Source organism: Melanerpes formicivorus, unplaced genomic scaffold (assembly GCF_026170545.1).
Source record: "Melanerpes formicivorus ecotype bairdi unplaced genomic scaffold, bMelFor1.0.p_v2 SCAF_9, whole genome shotgun sequence".
NCBI lineage: Eukaryota > Metazoa > Chordata > Aves > Piciformes > Picidae > Melanerpes > Melanerpes formicivorus.
In genome coordinates, this window is record NW_027142361.1 from 18,190,067 (window position 1) to 18,205,404 (window position 15,338).

General features: G+C 49.7%; 1 protein-coding gene across 2 annotated transcripts in view; it reads right to left on the reverse strand.

The window, feature by feature from the left end:
* KIF13B (kinesin family member 13B) overlaps positions 1-3,410 on the reverse strand; it is a 230,241-nt gene extending 226,831 nt beyond the window's left edge. For both annotated transcript variants that reach the window (XM_068143211.1, XM_068143210.1), the window contains exon 1: positions 3,305-3,410. In XM_068143211.1, the coding sequence (XP_067999312.1) occupies positions 3,305-3,359 (55 nt within the window). In that variant the 5' untranslated portion in view covers positions 3,360-3,410. The remainder of the gene's footprint in view (positions 1-3,304) is intronic.
* Positions 3,411-15,338: the final 11,928 nt, after the last annotated feature.

Genomic DNA, 15,338 nt, shown 5'->3' on the forward strand with positions numbered 1-15,338 from the left:
TACTCAATCTCCTCCACCAAGGTGCATCCCTTCTGTTTTGAAGCTGCTACCTGAAACTTAAAAAAACTTAGATTTTGGTTAAAAATATCCTTGACTGTCCTAACCACAAGACTGTGGGGATATCAGCTGTATCTCCCATGTTTTGGTTGTGGGACTTGAGAGCTATTGGGTAAGAATGCTAGGAGAATGCTAGAATGCTAGGAGGCCTGCCTGGATGGGCAAGGAGCTACTGGACACACTATTACTTAAAAGGAAACTCTACAGGAAGTGGAGGGAAGGACAGGTAGAACAGGGGGAATATAAGGAAGCTGCCCGAGCAGCAAGAGTCCTGGTTAGGAAAGCCAAAGCAGAGTTTGAGTTGAATCTAGCCAGGGAGATTAAAGGCAACACTAAGAACTTCTACAGGTATATTAATGGGAAGAAGAAGACTAGGGAAGGTGTGGGCCCCCTCAGAAAGGAAAATGGTGACATGGTCACAAGTGATGAGGAAAAGGCTGAGGTACTTAATAACTTCTTTACCTCAGTCTTCACTGCAAGGGCCTCTAGCCACACTCCTGATGTTATGGAAGACAAAGCCAGGGACGGGGAGGAAGAACTGCCCATTGTAAGTGAAGATCAGGTTTGTGATCACCTGAAGAACCTGAAAGTGTTCAAGTCCATGGGACCCGACGGGTTACACCCACGGGTACTGAGAGAACTGGCAGATGAGGTTGCTAAACCCCTCTCTATTATATTTCAAAAGTCATGGCAATCTGGGGAAGTCCCCACAGACTGGAAAAGGGGAAACATTGCCCCCATCTTCAAAAAGGGTAAGAAGGAGGAACCAGAGAACTACAGGCCAGTCAGTCTCAACTCTGTGCCTGGAAAGATTATGGAGCAGATCCTCCTGGAGTCACTACTCGCTCAAAAGAATAGTGAAGAGGTGATTGGGAACAGTCAGCATGGCTTTGCCAAGGGCAAATCCTGCCTGACCAACCTGGTTGCCTTCTATGAGCAGGTGACAAAATTAATAGATGAGGGGCGAGCAACTGATGTCGTTTACCTGGACCTGAGCAAAGCCTTCGACACTGTCCCGCACCACATCCTGGTCTCCAAACTGGTGACACATGGGTTTGATGGGTGGACCACTAGATGGATAAGGAACTGGCTTGATGGCCGCACCCAAAGAGTGGCTGTCAATGGCTCCATGTCCCAGTGGAGGCCAGTGACAAGCGGAGTCCCTCAGGGATCAGTCCTGGGACCTGTCTTATTCAACATCTTTGTGGGGGACATGGACAGTGGCATTGAGTGCACCCTCAGCAGGTTTGCTGATGACACCAAGCTGTGTGGTGCAGCAGACATGCTGGAAGGAAGGGAGGCCATCCAGAGGGACCTTGACAGGCTGGAGAGGTGGGCACAAGCCAACCTCATGAAGTTCAATAAGAGCAAGTGCAGGGTCCTGCATCTGGGTCGAGGCAATCCCAGGCACAAATACAGGCTGGGCAGTGACTGGCTGGAAAGTAGCCCTGAAGAGAGAGACTTGGGGGTGCTGGTGGACAAGAAGCTCAACATGAGCTCTCAGTGTGCACTTGCAGCCCGCAAAGCCAATCAGATCCTGGGCTGCATCAGGAGAAGTGTGGCTAGCAGGTCGAGGGAGGTGATCCTCCCCCTCTACTCAGACCTGGTGAGACCCCACCTGGAGTACTGTGTCCAGTTCTGGAGCCCCTATTACAAGAGGGATGTGGAGGTGCTGGAACGTGTCCAGAAAAGGGCCACAAGGATGATCAGAGGGCTGGAGCACCTCTCCTATGAGGGCAGACTGAAGGAGTTGGGGCTGTTCAGTCTGCAGAAGAGAAGGCTCCGAGGTGACCTAATTGTGGCCTTCCAGTATCTGAAAGGGGCCTACAGGAAGGCTGGGGAAGGACTTCTCAGGATCTCAGGTAGTGATAGGACTAGGGGGAATGGAATGAAGCTGGAGGTGGGGAGATTCAGGCTAGATGTGAGGAGGAGGTTCTTCACCATGAGAGTGGTGAAACCCTGGAATGGGTTGTCCAGGGAGGTGGTCGAGGCCCTGTCCCTGGGGGTGTTTAAGAGCAGGCTGGATGAGGCTCTGTCCAGCCTGATCTAGTGTGGGTTGTCCCTGCCCATGGCAGGGGGGTTGGAACTAGATGATCCTTGTGTTCCCTTCCAACCCTGAATGAAACTATGAAACTATGAAACTCAAGTTTGACATTCCCCTACTTTTCTTTTAAAAGGTATGGAAATACTGTAGTCAAGACTATGAGTTGTATTTATATATTGAAAGGCATTGAAGAGTTATTTTGTTTCAAAGTCTGTAGAAGAGGTTTCCCCTTCCCCATCTTCCTCTTTGCTTCAGCTATTAAACTGACTTCTCTTGATTCTCTATCCCCAAAAAAGAATTATTGGCATACTTCTATGAGAACGTGGGGGGAAAAGTCACCCTACATGTTTCTTGGCACTTTGCCTTCTTCACCTTCCCATTCCTTGGCTGAAATTGCCTTTCCATACTTGCTTCCTCATCATCTAAACCAAGTTTTTTCTAATTAAGACAAGTAATAAACATTTAAACAGATACCCAGACCACGGCCTGATTAACATAACCCTTAGGCAAGTTTCGTTGGGGGGGGGTGGGGGGAAATCCCACACCAACTCAACAATGAAATCTTCTCTTGTCAATTCACGCCTCCTCTTCCCTGTTTTCTTGTTTGTTTTGTTTTTTTATGGCTTGTTAGTGCCTCTGCCATCCGGATAGCTCCGTCCCACTCAGCCACCGAGGGCTAAAAAGAGGGGTTACGGAGCTGTGGGTTGAATTACCGTAGGAAAAAAAATGCAAAGGGAGAGGCACTTTTCTCCCAGGAAGAAGGAAGAGCTCTCCCAGCAGAGAACGGGACACAGCTCCGTGGGAAAGCAGGTGCAGGAGGTGTGGAGAGGGGTATACGCCGCGGGGAGGGGGCTTTAAAAAGCCCCTCAAAAGAGGACGAGCTGAGGATAAAGGTGTCGGCAGACGGGTGAGAGCAGCTCGATTTCACAGAATCATACAATTTCGCCCCAGAGCTCCCGGTACCTACACAGGCGTGCATAACAATAAACAAATAAATACACAGGCACGCTCCACTACCGACACGCACACCCCGGCAAACACGCCCCCGCGCCGGGACACCCACACCTGACCCTACAGACACCTATGGGGACTGGCGCGCCCCGGCCTCCCGCCGCGCTCTGCCCCTCAGGCCCGCTCCCCTCACACTCCCCCTCCGTGAGCGCCGGGAGGGGAGAGGGGATCGCCGAGAGAGGAGGGTCTCACCTCGCCGATTCATGGGGCGGACGCGCACCGCCACCTTCACTTTGGAGTCCCCCATCGCGCCACTCCAACCTCCCCGACTCCTTCGTCCCTCCTCGGCTTCCGTATAGGAAGGGAGACCCGGCGGGGCGCGGGGAGGGGGGAGGGGCGCGGGGAGGGGCGCGGGGAGGGGCGCGGGGAGGGGCGCGGGGAGGGGCGCGGGGAGGGGCGCGGGGAGGGGCGCGGGGAGGGGGAGGTGCCGCGGCTGACCAACGTCCATCCGGACTACAGCTCTCTGCATACGGCGCGTGGCGCTGCCCCGCTCCCGGATGGGCTTGGCGAGGCACGCGGGGAGATGTAGTTCGCCCGGAGGCAGGCGTTCCGTGCTGGGCTATGTAGTCCTTCACCATAGTTTCATGGAATCATAAAATCACATCGTTTCACAGAATTTAGCCCTTCAACATCCTTCTCTCTAAACTGGAGAGATGTGGATTTGATGACTGTTCAGTGGACAAGTAGCTGGTTGGATGGTCACATCCAAGGGGTAGTGGTCAGTAGCCTGATGTCTGGATGGAGACTAGTGACAAGTGGTGTCCCACAGGGGTCTGAACTGGGACCGGTGCTGTTTAACATCTTCATCGGTGACAGGGATCTAGTGCACCCTCAGCAAGTCTGCCGATGACACCCAGCTGAGTAGTGCAGTCAATACACCTGGGGGATAGGATCCATCCAGAGTAACCCAGACAAGGTCAAGAAGTGGACCAGGTGCAAGGTCCTACACCTGGGTTAGGGCAACCCCTGGCATCAATACAGGCTGGAGGATGAAGTGATAGAGAGCAGCCCTGTGGAGAAGAACTTGGGGGTACTGGTGGGTGAAAAGCTGCACATGACTGGGCACTGTGTACCCTCAGCCCAGAATCCAACTGTATCCTGGGCATCCAAAACAGCATGAGCAGCAGATTCAGGAATGGGATTCTGCTCTGGTCTGGTGAGGACCAACCTGCAGTGGGTCCAGAGGAGGCCAGAAGCAATCTGAGGGCTAGAGCACCTCTGCTGAGAGGACAGAACGAGAGATTTCGGGCTGTTCAGCCTGGAGAAGAGAAGGACCCAGGGAGACTTCATTGCAGCCTTTCAATACTTAAAGACAGGGAGAGACCTGAGGGCCAGTTGTAACAGGACAATGGAGGATGGTTTTAAACTAAAAGAGGGAAGACTTGAACTAGATGTAAGGAAGAAATTCTTTATGTTGCGGGTGGTGAAACCCTAGCCTAGGTTTCCCAGAAAAGTGGTAGATGCCCCATCCCTGGAAACATACCAGATCATAGTATCATAGTATCATTCAGGGTTGGAAGGGACCACAAGGATCATCTAGTTCCAACCCCCCCGCCATGGGCAGGGACACCCCACACTAGATCAGGCTGGACAGAGCCTCGTCCAGCCTGGTCTTAAACACCTCCAGGGACGGGGCCTCAACCACCTCCCTGGACAACCCATTCCAGGGCTTCACCACTCTCATGGTGAAGAACCTCCTCCTCACATCCAGCCTGAATCTCCCCACCTCCAGCTTCATTCCATTCCCCCTAGTCCTATCACTACCTGAGATCCTGAGAAGTCCTTCCCCAGCCTTCCTGTAGGCCCCCTTCAGATACTGGAAGGCCACAATTAGGTCACCTCGGAGCCTTCTCTTCTCCAGACTGAACAGCCCCAACTCCTTCAGTCTGCCCTCATAGGAGAGGTGCTCCAGCCCTCTGATCATCCTTGTGGCCCTTCTCTGGACACATTCCAGCACCTCCACATCCCTCTTGTAATAGGGGCTCCAGAACTGGACACAGTACTCCAGGTGGGGTCTCACCAGGTCTGAGTAGAGGGGGAGGATCACCTCCCTCGACCTGCTAGCCACACTTCTCCTGATGCAGCCCAGGATCTGATTGGCTTTGCGGGCTGCAAGTGCACACTGAGAGCTCATGTTGAGCTTCTTGTCCACCAGCACCCCTGTCGAGGGGTGGAAGGGTAAGGCCAAGAAGCCTCTTCCCTCCCCCCTGTAAGTAAGGGGAAAGAAAAATTGAAGGGAAAGGGAAAAAAAACTCACAAGCTGAATTAGCAAAGCAGTGGAGCTTTATATTTACAAAGCAATGTAGGGTATGCAGGGGAATATTTACAAATTTACAATATATACAAAGATATACAACAGAGTAACACAGAAATGAGAGTAACCCCCCTTGCCGAGGGGTTCCCCACCTCTGCTCTCCCCTCTCTCCCCCCCTTTCCCCAGAGTAGGTCAGAAAAGGGAGAAAGAAGAAAGAAAGAAGTTAAAAGCAGTTTTGTGTTAATTGGAAGCAGTTAATACAGGCCTTATCAGGTTTGTCAGTTTGAAGGCCGGAGCCTTGGCAGAAAGCCCAGCACAGAAAGCTGCTGCCTGAAGAAGAGGCGGAAGCAAGACTAAAGATAGAAGTGCCGGAGTGCCCAGTTCACTCCCAGTTCACTCCCAGTTCAGAAGGTGCTTCCTCCCACTTCACCAATGAAATTAGTTTAGATTATTCTTTCCGTTTACCAACTTCCGTCCACCATATTCCCTTTCTTAAGGGGACAACGTCAACCGGCCACAGTCCACCCCTTCTAAACAATTTCATTGGCCGTTCACACTGTCCATCCAATCCAAAATGATATTTACAGTTCGTGAGTAAAGTTCATAGTCCATTCCGGCTATGCTCAGATGTAGATGATTCAAAAGTCCAAGAAAATCAGAAAGTGAGAAGAATGGAAAACAGTTCATTTCTTTACCGACAAAGCAAAGAAAAGGGAAACAGGGAATCTCAGGGACTCTTAGTTGACTCAGGGCTCTCAGGGATCTCAGGGTTCGTGCACCATAGATTCCTCGTTGATTCTTCCTCTGGGCGCGATGTAGCTGTACAGCAGTTCGAAATTAACCTCTTTCAGCTAAAGTTAAATTTCTTTGTGGAATACACTGAATTTCACCATTCTCCTGCATTACCCAATAAGTGTGACCTGGACCTTCAGCTGAAACCACCCCTCGGACAGGTTTAGCATCTCCTGAGGGTGAAAATACCCAAACAGTTTTACCTAACAGATTCTTTTCTCTAACAACAGGAACTCTATCACCTTCTACTTTCCGTAGCAAATCTGAATGTGCAGGTCCAGCTCGGTTCACTGAACCTCTACTATTTACCAGCCAGGTTGCTTGTGCTAAATGTTTTTCCCAGTTTTTCAAAGATCCACATCCCATGGCTTTGAGAGTGGTCTTCCACAAACCGTTGTAGCGTTCAATCTTCCCTGAAGCTGGTGCATAGTAAGGGATATCCACTCAATACCGTGCTCTTTGGCACAGTTCTTTACAAGGTTGTTCTTGAAATGAGTTCCGTTGTCTGACTCAATCCTCTCTGGAGTTCCGTGTCTCCACAGGATCTGTCTCTCCAGACCAAGAATGGTGTTGCGTGCAGTTGCATGTGGAACTGGATAAGTTTCCAACCATCCAGTGTTTGCCTCTACTATAGTAAGCACGTATTGCTTACCAGAACGAGAACGTGGTAGAGTGATGTAGTCAATCTGCCAAGCTTCACCATACTTGGATGATCTGTCACCATACCACAAGGGCTTAATTCGCTTTGCCTGCTTAATAGCAGCACAAATGTCACAGTCATGGATGACTTGTGTGATAGCATCCATGGAAATGTCTATGGATCTGTCACGAGCCCATTGGTATGTTGCATCTCTGCCTTGATGTCCTGAGGAATCGTGAGCCCACCGAGCTAAGAATATCTCACCTCGGTGTTTCCAGTCGAGATCAAGATTAGAGTCCATGTCTACTTGAGAAATTCTTGCAGCTAGATCTGCCTGATGGTTGTGTTGCTGTTCTTCAGTAGCTTTGCTCTTAGGAATGTGAGCATCGATGTGTCTCACTTTCACTGGGATTCTCTCGATTCGATCAGCAATGTCCTGCCACAGGTTGGCTGCCCAAATGGGTTTTCCTTTCCTCTGCCAACCATTCTTTTTCCAGTTCTTTAGCCAACCCCATAGAGCATTGGCTACCATCCATGAGTCGGTGTAGAGATAAAGCTTTGGCCATCTCTCACGTTCAGCTATGTCGAGAGCTAGCTGGACAGCTTTTACCTCTGCGAACTGACTGGATTCTCCTTCTCCATCTTTCGCCTCTGCAACTCGTCGTGTTGGACTCCACACTGCAGACTTCCAACTTCGCTTGTTTCCAACAAGACGACAGGAACCGTCTGTGAACAAAGCATATTTCTTTTCATCATCAGAAAAGTCATTGTAAGGAGGAGCTTCCTCAGCACGAGTTACTTTCTCCTCTGGAGGTTTAGCACAGTTGATACCTTCAGGCCAACTTGAGATCACCTCCACTAGACCAGGTCTTTCAAGATTTCCCATCTGAGCTCTCTGTGTTATCAGAGCCATCCACTTAGACCATGTTGAGTCTGTGGCATGATGTGGTGTGGAAGCTTTGCCTTTGAACATCCAATTCAAAACTGGTAGTCTGGGGGCTAAGAGAAGTTGTGATTCAGTTCCAATCACTTCAGAAGATGCTTTCACTCCTTCATAGGCAGCTAAAATTTCTTTCTCTGTTGGAGTATATTTAGCCTCTGAACCTCTGTAACCTCGACTCCAGACACCAAGGGGTCGTCCACGTGTCTCACCTGGAGTTTTTTGCCACAAGCACCAGGTTGGACCATTGTCACTTGCAGCCGTGTACAAAATGTTCTTAATGTCTGGACCATCTCGGACAGGTCCCAGACCCATTGCTTGAATCACCTCTTGCTTTATCTGGTCAAAGGCTGCTTGTTGTTCAGCTCCCCAGTGGAAATGGTTTCTCTTTCGAGTCACATCATACAGAGGTTTCACAATCTGACTGTATCCAGGAATGTGCAGTCTCCAAAATCCCACTATCCCCAAGAAATGTAGGGTCTCTTGCTTGTTTTTGGGATTTGCCATGGTAGAGACTCTATTTACCACATCCACTGGAATGTGTCGGCGTCCATCCTGCCACCGCACTCCCAGAAACTGAATCTCTGTGGTAGGTGCTTTCACCTTGTCTCGTTTGATGGCAAAACCTGCATCCAGAAGAATGTCAATGATTTTGTTACCTTTCTCGAAGACTTCTTCAGCAGTTTTACCCCAGACGATGATATCATCGATGAATTGGATGTGTTCTGGTGGACCGCCTTTCTCCAGAGCATCGTGGATCACTGCATGACAGATGCTTGAGCTGTGGATCCTGCCCATTGGCAATGTGTTGAAAGTGTATTGGATTCCTCTCCAGGTGAAAGCAAACTGAGGCCTGCATTCCTCTGCTATGGGAATAGAGAAAAATGCATTAGCAATGTCTATGGTAGCATACCATTTGGCCTCTTTGGATTCCAGCTCATACTGTAGCTCCATCATGTCTGGTACTGCTGCACTCATAGGTGGTGTCACTTCATTCAGGGCTCGGTAGTCTACTGTCAGACGCCAGTCTCCATTCTGCTTCCGCACAGGCCACACTGGACTGTTGAAAGGGGAATGAATTTTGCTGATGACTTTCTGACTCTCCAACTGACGAATCAGATTCTGAATGGGCAACAAAGAGTCATGGTTGGTTCTGTATTGTCTGTGATGCACAGTCTGAGAAGCAACTGGCAATTTAATGTCCTGTATCTTGTGTTGTCCCACAACTGCAGATTCATCAGAAAGCTCAGGTCTGGCAGATAGCTTTAATTTTTGTTCATCAACTTCTATAGAAGCTACTCCAAAAGCCCATTTGTAACCTCTAGGGTCTTTGAAACGCCCTTCTCTCAGAAAATCAATTCCCAAAATACAAGGTGCATCAGGTCCGGTCACAACTGTATGCTTCCTCCATTGTTTACCAGTTAAACTTATATTAACCTCTACCTTACTGTTACAGTTTGAGCTGGGTGCCCCCCTGCAATGTTTACTTCCTGTGTCCAGAAGTCCAGCCCAGGGGTGGACACAGGAAATTATGTAGTATTTCATACCACAATCCTTTGCACCACTATAAGATCCAGTGCGGAGTCTAGCACGTTCTCTTTTCTTCCTCCTCCGTCAGCCGGTAACTGGGGAGATGTCTCCTGGCTTTGGGCCTGGCTAGGCCCAAGGCCACGGGGGCATGGGCAGTCTCAGATCTGGCCAGCTGAGACTAGCCTAGCAATGGGAGGGGGAAGAAGGAGCCCTGGGGGTCTCGGGTGTACCCTCAGGTAGGGATGGGATCTCTCTGGGTCTGCTTTGGGATCTTTCTTTGTCACTCTGCTTTTGCTTTTCTGTAAATGTTCACTGCTTTCTATTTAAACTTTCCATCACTTTTGCAATCCGTTTGTCTGAGTGTTTATTGTTGCCAGGGGTGGGGAAGGGGGCTGCCTCAACCAAGCACATTTCTTGGTAGCAGAGGATGGTTCAGGTGGGCAGAGGATCTGCCCCCAACCCCTTTACACTTTTTTAACTCTTGAGATCCACCAGTGACTCCCAGAATAGTTCTAGACTCCGATCCCTGATAATTTGATGGTATTATGGTGCACTGAGCTCCTGTGTCAACCAAGGCCCTGTACTTCCGAAATTGTGAAGTGCCAGGCCACTGGATGTACACATCCCAATAGATTCTATTATCTCTGTTATCCCTCTCCTCCCCCTGGCGGGAGGCAGGGCACCCCTAGTTATGGGGAACATGCCCACATGTGCATTGCACATAGTTTGCAGGGTTATAGCTTTGCATGTTATAACTGGAGCCACTTTTGGATCCATAGGAGTCGTTCTGGGGAACTGTGGAAGTAACAGCTACCCTTCTGGTATTGCTACCTTGGGTTCTGCCACTTTGCAATTCCCTCAGTCTCCTGAAAAGAGTAGAAGTTGGTTGGCCATCCCAGCGGTTCATGTTCTCACCAAACTGATCACGCAGAGTTATCCAAATAGTTCTACGTGACTGTCTTGGTGGTCTGTTTTGGAATGACCTGTTTTGGAATGTCCTGTTTTGGAATGACCTCCTTGGAGGACGTGTATTCCTCACAGATGAAACTTGTACCCACCTGGAGGGAGAATTGAAATTATCCCTTTGTGCCAGTTGGGATATGGAATCTTTCAGATCCTTCATGCAATTCTCAGTCTTTCCAGACAGAGTTTCAATGGCTGAAACCAAAGAACCACGTGTCATGCTATCCTCCATTTGTCTCATTTGATCACTGAATTGGCCAACCGTAGGAGAAGCTCCACCATAACTTCTTGACACAATTCTGCTTGCCAGAATGTTTGCATAATTAGAAGGAGCAAGCTTGATGATCTTTTTAGCAAGACCAATACCCACAGGAATGTCATCAGGATTCAGAGTTTCATGTTCACCATAGAGTAGCTCTCTAACAGCAAATTCTCTCAAGCGCTTAATTCCCTCATCTATGGTAGTCCAGGGTTTAGGATTCCAGGGAAGATCATCTCGGGAAGGGTATCTCAGGGCAACCGCTATTAAAAGGCGTATCCACAGATTAACCTTACCGAGAGCCCTGCCTAGATGTCTATCTATTCTATTATCCCTTGAGAGACTTCCTAACTGAGCTGCTGACTTGTCTCCAACTGTTAGAGCTGAAGCACCTGTATCATAACACCTACTACGCCAAGCTAGAACTGGCTCCTTATCTGCCCTGGTGAAATCTTTACGGACATTTCACAATTCCTCCCGTGGTGATGAACATTCTGAAATATCATCTTGGTCTTCGTCTCCCTGAATTCTTTGCCCATATAATCCTGCTGTCATTCTCCTAAGGATCTCTTTAAGCTGAGAACCACCTTTGCCAGCTGCTTTCCTAACTTCATCTCTATCCTGCTTTGATCTCACTAGGTTAGCTAGATCTTTAAAACAAACCTTCTCTTCCTCCTCAGCAGGATCTTTTAGAGTAGAGGGCCCCTCACCAGGATCAATCTCCAGCTCTTCTTCTCCATCTTTGGCCTTTCCACTTCTAGTCTTTAAAGTAGCCACCTTAACTGGAGCTGTGTTTGAATTTACAGCCACCTTAATGGAAGCTGACAAGTCCTGAGATAAATCAGCTACTGGGGCAGTGACTTCCGGTCCCACGGAGAGAGTGGGCGGAAGTGACGTTGCTCCGTTAATGGCCGACAGACAAGAAGAAGGAGGAGAAGGAGCAGAAGAAGGAGTAGGCGCCATGTTGATACCAGCCGCTGCCCTTGGCAGCTTTCTAGAATCAGCAAAGTCATTTAGAGCTGCTTTACCAATTAACTTTTTAGCCTTCTTTTTAACTGACACGGATTCTGCACATTCCTCGTCACTAGATGACTCTGGGACTGATCCAGATCCTTGGCGTTTTCTTTTTGATCTAGTTTTAATAACAAAACAAGCTTTGGATATCTTTCTCTCTCGCCGCAAAGAGACCAGCAGATACACGTTAATTATCACTGAGAGTAGGATTATACACATCAAATAAATCACCTTTGGATCCCAGGCATCACCTAAAGTTACTCTCTCCTCAGGCGGAATCCTAAAACCCTTTATCTCAATTGGGAGAGTGGTGGAGGTAACATTCCTGTATCTCACTGGCCATAAGAAATTAATACATTTTCCATACCATAGTCTAACTCTATACATAACCCACATATAAATTGTCCGCACCAAATATTTACCCAGGTAATCCAAAATCAAACCCAAACAATATCTGTAAACCAGAGCCCCAAAAATTGAAAAGAATAATCGCTCCACAAACCACAATACCTTCATGTTTGCTAATTCAGCTAGAAAACACTAAATCAATCAAGTAATAAATTAAACTAATTATCTGCCCCACGTTGGGCGCCAAGAAAAAAAATGTCGAGGGGTGGAAGGGTAAGGCCAAGAAGCCTCTTTCCTCCCCCCTGTAAGTAAGGGGAAAGAAAAACTGAAGGGAAAGGGAAAAAAAAACTCACAAGCTGAATTAGCAAAGCAGTGGAGCTTTCTATTTACAAAGCAATGTAGGGTATGCAGGGGAATATTTACAAATTTACAATATCTACAATATATACAAAGATATACAATAAAGTAACACAGAAATGAGAGTAACCCCCCTTGCCGAGGGGTTCCCCACCTCCGCTCTCCCCTCTCTCCCCCCCTTTCCCCAGAGTAGGTCAGAAAAGGGAGAAAGAAGAAAGAAAGAAGTTAAAAGCAGTTTTGTGTTAATTGGAAGCAGTTAATACAGGCCTTATCAGGTTTGTCAGTTTGAAGGCCGGAGCCTTGGCAGAAAGCCCAGCACAGAAAGCTGCTGCCTGAAGAAGAGGCGGAAGCAAGACTAAAGATAGAAGTGCCGGAGTGCCCAGTTCACTCCCAGTTCAGAAGGTGCTTCCTCCCACTTCACCAATGAAATTAGTTTAGATTATTCTTTCCGTTTACCAACTTCCGTCCACCATATTCCCTTTCTTAAGGGGACAACGTCAACCGGTCACAACCCCCAAGTCTCTCTCCTCAGGGCTGCTTTCCAGCCAGTTACTGCCCAGCTTGTATTTGTGCCTGGGATTGCCTCGACCCAGATGCAGGACCCTGCACTTGCTCTTATTGAACTTCATGAGGTTGACTTGTGCCCACCTCTCCAGCCTGTCAAGGTCCCTCTGGATGGCCTCCCTTCCCTCCAGCGTGTCTGCTGCACCACACAGCTTGGTGTCATCAGCAAACTTGCTGAGGGTGCACTCAATGCCACTGTCCATGTCACCCACAAAGATGTTGAACAAGACAGGTCCCAGGACTGATCCCTGAGGGACTCCGCTTGTCACTGGCCTCCACTGGGACATGGACCCAGTGACAGGACGAGTGGTCTCCGGAGCTGGGCGTTGGGGTCGGGGAGCAGAGTAATGCCCTGGAAATCCATGAGGAGTTAGTTCGGGACCTGCTGAGCCACTTGGATATCCACAAGTCCATGGGACCAGATGGGATCCATCCTAGGGTGCTGAGAGAGCTGGCGGATGCGCTAGCTAGGCCACTCTCCATCATTTTCCTCCAGTCCTGGCTCACCGGTGAGGTCCCAGATGACTGGAAACTGGCCAACGTGGACCCCATCCACAAGAAGGGTCGGATGGAGGAACCTGGAAACTACAGGCCGGTCAGCCTGACCTCAGTGCCAGGGAAAGTGATGGAGCAGATTATCCTGGCGGCAATAACTGCGCACCTGAAGGATGGCCAAGGGCTCAGGTCCAGCCAACATGGATTCAGGAAGGGCAGATCCTGCCTCTCCAACCTGATCTCTTTCTATGATCAGGTGACCCGCCTGGTGGATGTGGGGAGGCCTGTGGATGTGGTCTACCTAGACTTCAGCAAGGCCTTTGACACCGTCCCCCACAGCAAACTGCTGACTAAGCTGTCAGCCCATGGATTGGACCATTACACTCTGTGCTGGGTTAGGAACTGGCTGGAGGGCCGGGCCCAGAGAGTGGTCATGAACGGTGCCACATCCAGCTGGAGGCCAGTCACCAGTGGTGTCCCCCAGGGATCAGTGCTGGGCCCTGTCCTCTTCAACATATTCGTTGATGATCTGGATGAAGGGGTAGAGTCAGTCATCAGCAAGTTTGCAGATGACACAAAGTTAGGGGCAGATGTTAGTCAGTTAGAGGGTAGAAAGGCTCTGCAGAGGGACCTCGACCGACTGGACAGATGGGCAGAGTCCAATGGGATGGCTTTCAACAAGTCCAAGTGCCGAGTGCTGCACTTTGGCTACGGCAATCCCATGCAGAGCTATAGGCTGGGGTCGGAGTGGCTGGAGAGCTCCCAAACAGAGAGGGACCTGGGGGTGCTGATCGACAGCCACCTGAATATGAGCCAGCAGTGTGCCCAGGTGGCCAGGAGGGCCAATAGCATACTGGCCTGCATTAGGAATAGTGTGGCCAGCAGGAGCAGGGAGGTCATAGTGCCCCTGTACTCTGCTTTGGTTAGGCCGCACCTTGAGTACTGTGTCCAGTTCTGGGCCCCTCAGTTTAAGAAGGACATTGAAACGCTTGAACGTGTCCAGAGAAGGGCAACAAGGCTGGTGAGAGGCCTTGAACACAAGCCCTATGAGGAGAGGCTGAGGGAGCTGGGATTGTTTAGCCTGGAGAAGAGGAGGCTCAGGGGTGACCTCATTGCCCTCTACAACTACCTGAAAGGTGGTTGTAGCCAGGAGGGGGTTGGCCTCTTCTCCCAGGCAACCAGCACCAGAGCAAGGGGACACAGTCTCAAGCTGCACCAGGGGAGGTTCAGACTCGAGGTGAGGAGGAAATTCTTCACCGAGCGAGTCATTCGGCATTGGAACCGGTTGCCCAGGGAGGTTGTTGAGTCATCGACCCTGGAGGCGTTCAAGGGGAGATTGGACGTGGCACTTGGTGCCATGGTCTAGACATGGGGTCTGTGTTGATAGGTTGGACTCGATGATCCTCGAGGTCCTTTCCAACCTAAGTGATACTGTGATACTGTGATACAGCCACTCTTTGGGTGCGGCCATCAAGCCAGTTCCTTATCCATCTAGTGGTCCACCCATCAAACCCATGTGTCACCAGTTTGGAGACCAGGATATGGTGCGGGACAGTGTCGAAGGCTTTACTCAGGTCCAGGTAAATGACATCAGTTGCTCGCCCCTCATCTATTAATTTTGTCACCTGCTCATAGAAGGCCACCAGGTTGGTCAGGCAGGATTTGCCCTTGGCAAAGCCATGCTGACTGTTCCCAATCACATCTTCACTTTTCTTCTGAGCCAGTAGTGCCTCCAGGAGGATCTGCTCCATGATCTTTCCAGGCACAGAGGTGAGACTGACTGGCCTGTAGTTCTCTGGTTCCTCCTTCTTACCCTTTTTGAAGATGGGGGCAATGTTTCCCCTTTTCCAGTCTGTGGGGACTTCACCAGATTGCCATGACTTTTGAAATATAATAGAGAGGGGTTTAGCAACCTCATCTGCCAGTTCTCTCAGTACCCGTGGGTGTATCCCATCGGGTCCCATGGACTTGAACACTTTCAGGTTCTTCAGGTGATCACGAACCTGATCTTCACTTACAATGGGCAGCTCTTCCTCCCCGTCCCTGGCTTTGTCTTCCACAACATCAGGA